Source organism: Alosa pseudoharengus, unplaced genomic scaffold (assembly GCF_046254945.1).
Source record: "Alosa pseudoharengus isolate Yale_2024_CS ecotype anadromous, Long Island Sound unplaced genomic scaffold, YU_APseudo_1.1 YU_APseudo_1.1_scf_1, whole genome shotgun sequence".
NCBI lineage: Eukaryota > Metazoa > Chordata > Actinopteri > Clupeiformes > Clupeidae > Alosa > Alosa pseudoharengus.
Window position 1 is genome coordinate 24255273 of NW_027468564.1, and position 5357 is coordinate 24260629.

Genomic DNA, 5357 nt, shown 5'->3' on the forward strand with positions numbered 1-5357 from the left:
GCTGTAAACTCCGCTAGCAACTTTCCATGCATTCAGTGTAGTTAAGCAGTTTAGCTTAGTGTGCATGGAAAGTGCAATTCAGTCTAGCAGGAAATTAATGTACATTTAGTTTAGCATTATGTTTATGGATTACCTCCGTATGGTCTACGTCTGTGAGTGTTTAGTGAGTCTCAAAATATTAATAAACTGTCGTTCTGTGCACCTGAACATTCCATGTCTCCCTTGCTAGTAGGGCTGACAGTGATGGTATAGGAAAGATGCATGTAATATAGCCCATTCAACTACTTGTTGTTTTGTTTTAACTTTTCCTAAAAGAATAAATGTGATAAGCCAGTTTTGGTCTCAGTCCCTTCACCGTCTGACTATAGTTATATATTACTAATATATTAATAAAGCTTAACCAACTTTATTATAAGGGTCCCCCATACTGATAGTTATATATTACTAATATATTAATTAAGCTTAACCAACTTTATTATAAGGGGCTCCACACTGATAGCTATATACTACTAATATATTAATTAAGCTTAACCAACTTTATTATAAGGGTCCCCCATACTGATAGTAATATATTACTAATATATTAATTAAGCTTAACCAACTTTATTATTAGGGACCCCACGCTTATAGCTATATACCACTAATATATTAATTAAGCTTAGCCAACTTTATTGCAAGCGGTTCCGGCGCTGACAACAGTGGCAACATGTCAAGGTAGCTCCATGTTTTTTTCTTGAATTTCCCCTTGGGGATCAATAAAGTATCTATCTATCTATTGTAAGGGTCTTATGGAGAGTGGTTCATATTGGGATAGGCAGAAGCACAGTTTAATAACAATTAGTTAAATAATAATATGTCATTAACTTTTCTATTAACATATACAGTAGTTTGCAATTAAACATTTAAATGATGTAAGATATAACTGTTAATTAGTAATCACATATTAATGCAATATTAGTTAATAGATTTGCTAAAGCATTAACATACAGTTTTTATGCAAACAACTAATATTTAATTAATGATGAAAAAACTATTAACTTGTACCAAATAGTAACAATTAACAAAGGGTTAGGTAATTACTAGTTTGCTATTTATTATGGCACCTTATTATGGAGTGTTACCGAACTTATTAACTCTATAAGAGACGTAGACCGCCAGTATTCCACAGCCCCAACTCCAGAACTGTATAAAGACAGAATCACTCTGAAAACTCAGTATGATTTATTAACGAGGCAATAAACTGAGAGACACCTCCTGTGGTCAAGAGGGCACTACTATGAGCATGGAGACAAAGTAGGTCGCTTGTTGGCTTACCAGCTGAAATGCAGATCAGCATCGCGTATGATCCCACAGATTCTCAGTGCTTCACAGTTGACAATAGATCCAGTTGAAATAAACAATACTTTTAAAGCATTTTACTCAGACTTGTATTGATGATGTGGCTGTTAAGACTGAATTGGACAAACTCTTGCAACTACAAGAGATCTATGATTCCATCCAGAAAATGCAAAGTGGTAAAACCCCAGGGCCTGACGGCAACCCTGTGGAATTCTACAAAAATTCTCATCTCAGCTATCTCCCATTCTCCTTGAAATGTTTAATCATTCATTGAGTCATTCAAAACTACCACAGAGCCTAACAGAGGCATCTATTTCATTTCTATTGAAACCTGGTAAGGACCCGTTTTAAGCGATGGTTCGGAGTAATTTCACTCTAGGGTCCTTTGCACCATGACCCTGAGCCAAACACCCTCCCAGAACCTGTTTTCCCTTGGTTGAACCCTGGTCGAGTAGCGCTGTCAGAAACGAATGACTTTCTGCAGGCATAATAGAACCAACGTAGTATCTCTTAAATTACCCCACTAATAATGCCCTGAATGGTACGAAACTTCTACAGTAGTACAACTATGTTCTTTACTCATAAAATGAGGCATTGAAAAGTTTGTAAGTACACCAGGAGTTTATTTAAATAACACTTGCCTGATGGATGCTACTATCTGCTACTATCTACCGCTGCGTCGACGTTAGTCCTGCAAGGACTTTTACAGGTCTTGTTACGGGTCTTGTTCGGCCATAGGCAACAACAGCCGTGGGAATATCCATGACCAATCCCATGATCACAAGTGCAATATTGCTTTTAAGGCAGAAAACATACAAAATTGATTCAGAATGTCTTGCTATAAAACATGACAGGCATATATTGGAAATGTGTTATCTATATTGTAGGATGCAATGTTAGTGGTTAGTTGATGAAAAGTAAAAGTACCGTATTGTTATAGGCCGCCAATGTTTTAGTGTGCCTAGATGTTGATGTTTGGTATCTGCCTCATTTGGTAAATATATTTCATGCAGATGAAGACATGTATGTTGCTGTGATGGGCTCATGTGTTTTCTTATGTTTCTGGTCAAACAGGAGTTGGACATCAATGTCACCCAACCACTCGTACAGCAGAGAAACTCAACAAGTGTCAAACAGATAACAAGAGATTCAATCAAGAGGGAAGTCTCAAGTTGCACCAGCGCAAACATACAGGAGAGAAACCATTCCACTGCCCCCATTGTGGCAAGACATTTTATCGAAAGGAACATCTAAAATTTCACCTGCACATACATACTGGAGAGAAGCCGTACCCCTGCCTCCAATGTGACAAGCGTTTCAATAATATGGGGACTCTCAAAAGACACCAGCGTATACATACAGGAGAGAAGCCGTACCACTGCTCTAAGTGTGACAAGAGATTCACTAACTCGGCGAATCTAAAGGTACACCAACGCGTTCACACAGGAGAGAAACCATACCAGTGTGTTGACTGTGGCAAAAGTTTCAGTACTAAGAGTAATCTAAATACACATCAACGCATTCACACAGCAGAGAAGCCATACCCCTGCTCAAAGTGTGACAAGAGATTCACTAACTCGGCGAATCTAAAGGTACACCAACGCGTTCACACAGGAGAGAAACCATACCAGTGTGTTGACTGTGGCAAAAGTTGCAGTACTAAGAGTAGACTCAAAACACATCAACGCATACATACTGGAGAGAGGCCATACCCCTGTTCCCAATGTGACAAGCGATTCATTGATGGGGGGAGTCTCAAAAAACACACACGTATACATACGGGAGAGAAACCATACCACTGCTCCCAATGTGACAAGAGTTTTATTGAGGTGGGAGCATTGCTAACACACCAACGGATTCACACAGGAGAGAAACCATACCAGTGTGTTGACTGTGGCCAAAGTTTCAGTACTACAGGTAGTCTCAAAACACATCAACGCATTCACACAGGAGAGAGGCCATACCCCTGCTCAAAGTGTGACAAGAGATTCACTACCTCAGAGAATCTAAAGATACACCAACGCGTTCACACAGGAGAGAAACCATACCAGTGTGTTGACTGTGGCAAAAGTTTCAGTACTAAGAGTAATCTAAATTCACATCAACGCATTCACACAGCAGAGAAGCCATACCCCTGCTCAAAGTGTGACAAGAGATTCACTACCTGGGATAATCTCAAACAACACCAACGCGTTCACACAGGAGAGAAACCATACCAGTGTGCTTACTGTGGCAAAAGTTGCAGTACTAAGAGTAATCTAAATTCACATCAACGCATTCACACAGCAGAGAAGCCATACCCCTGCTCAAAGTGTGACAAGAGATACACTACATGGGATAATCTCAAACAACACCAGCGCATTCACACAGGAGAGAAACCATACCAGTGTGCTTACTGTGGCAAAAGTTGCAGTACTAAGAGTAGACTCAAAACACATCAACGCATACATACTGGAGAGAGGCCATACCCCTGTCCCCAATGTGACAAGCGATTCATTGATGGGGGGAGTCTCAAAAAACACACGCGTATACATACGGGAGAGAAACCATACCACTGCTCCCAATGTGACAAGCGATTCATTGATGGGGGGAGTCTCAAAAAACACACGCGTATACATACGGGGGAGAAACCATACCACTGCTCCCAATGTGACAAGAGTTTTATTGAGGTGGGAGCATTGCTAACACACCAACACATTCACACAGGACAGAAGACGTACCACTGCTTAAAGTGTGACAAGAGATTCACTACCTCAAGGGGGCTCCAGAATCACCAGGGTGTTCATACAGGAGAGAAGCCGTACTCCTGCTCCCAGTAGGACAAGAGTTTCTCTACAAAAAAAAAATGTCTCAAAAATCACCAGCGCAGTCACACAGAAGAGAGGCCGTAACACAGTGTTGAATGTGATCAAAGCTTCACACAAAATGAGTTGAGACAGAGACTAATGTCCTCACTATTGCATTAGTAGCCTCATATCTTGTAGGTGTTTGTATTCAAAGTCAAAGTCTGCTTTGTTGTCAATTTCTTCACATGCCAAGACATACAAAGAGATCGAAATTACGTTTCTCACTATCCCACGGTGGAGACAAGACATATTTTACCAATTTAGTCCACAGACCAGAGGAGGCTCCTTCATTGAGGAAAGGGAGGAACACCCTCCCTAAAATTTCAGAGAAAAATAAAAAATATATAAAGTGAATTACTAATCTGATAAATTACTGTTAATATTACTATTTTTAACACTTTGAATGAACAAAATCGTTCCCCTAGGTCAAAATGCCAACAGCACCCCCTATCGCAATTGAAAATTACTGTATGGAGGAGCTTCCTCCTCAAGCCCCTCATTGAAGTCCATTATAAACGCCTCGGACCCCAGCGGCTCTTGAATCACGTCGTTTTCAATGGCCAAGGGAGGAAGCTCCTCCGTACAGTAATTTTCAATTGTGATAGGGGGTGCTGTTTTTAGCGGCAACGGTTCAAGAATGTTATCTGCAGTCAAACTACGAATCTTATGTTGAACGGAAAGCTTGTTTTTTGCTCGTAAAATAAACAGTACAATGGAATCAGAGGACAATCTCAAATCTTTTATACATTCAAAGACACTGATAATGTTTATCAAAGCAGGAAGACCAGCTCCAAAAATTCATATTCCAAAACATTATGGTAAGTGTAGGCTACTGAATGCTACATAGTCAGACAAATAGGCTACTCATGGCTAACTGGTAACGTTAGCACAGAAAACAATCAGCCATAGCCTACTGCTGGCCTGTCACATATGTGGACAGTTCACTTGGTGATAAAACATTTTTGGATAGTTATGCGTCGTTATAATCATCCAAGTTATGCCTTAACTAAACAATTGTTAAATAAGGTTCTTGTTGTTATGTTCTTGTTTTCACCGTTCTAAATGTATCTTTGGATGGTAACATTGTTAATGAATGTTTCAGACCATGATGCATTCCTTTAATGACATCTTCAATAACATTTGCCTTTCGAGTATGCTTTCATAAATTCCCAC

At 39.8% G+C, this 5357-nt stretch overlaps 1 protein-coding gene across 1 annotated transcript; it reads left to right on the forward strand.

Annotated features, from left to right (window-relative positions):
- Positions 1-1692: 1692 nt before the first annotated feature.
- LOC143117639 (uncharacterized) lies at positions 1693-4157 on the forward strand. Its single transcript, XM_076279281.1, has 2 exons — positions 1693-1702; positions 2413-4157. Exons 1-2 carry the CDS (start codon positions 1693-1695, stop codon positions 4155-4157), a joined length of 1755 nt encoding a protein of 584 aa, XP_076135396.1.
- Positions 4158-5357: the final 1200 nt, after the last annotated feature.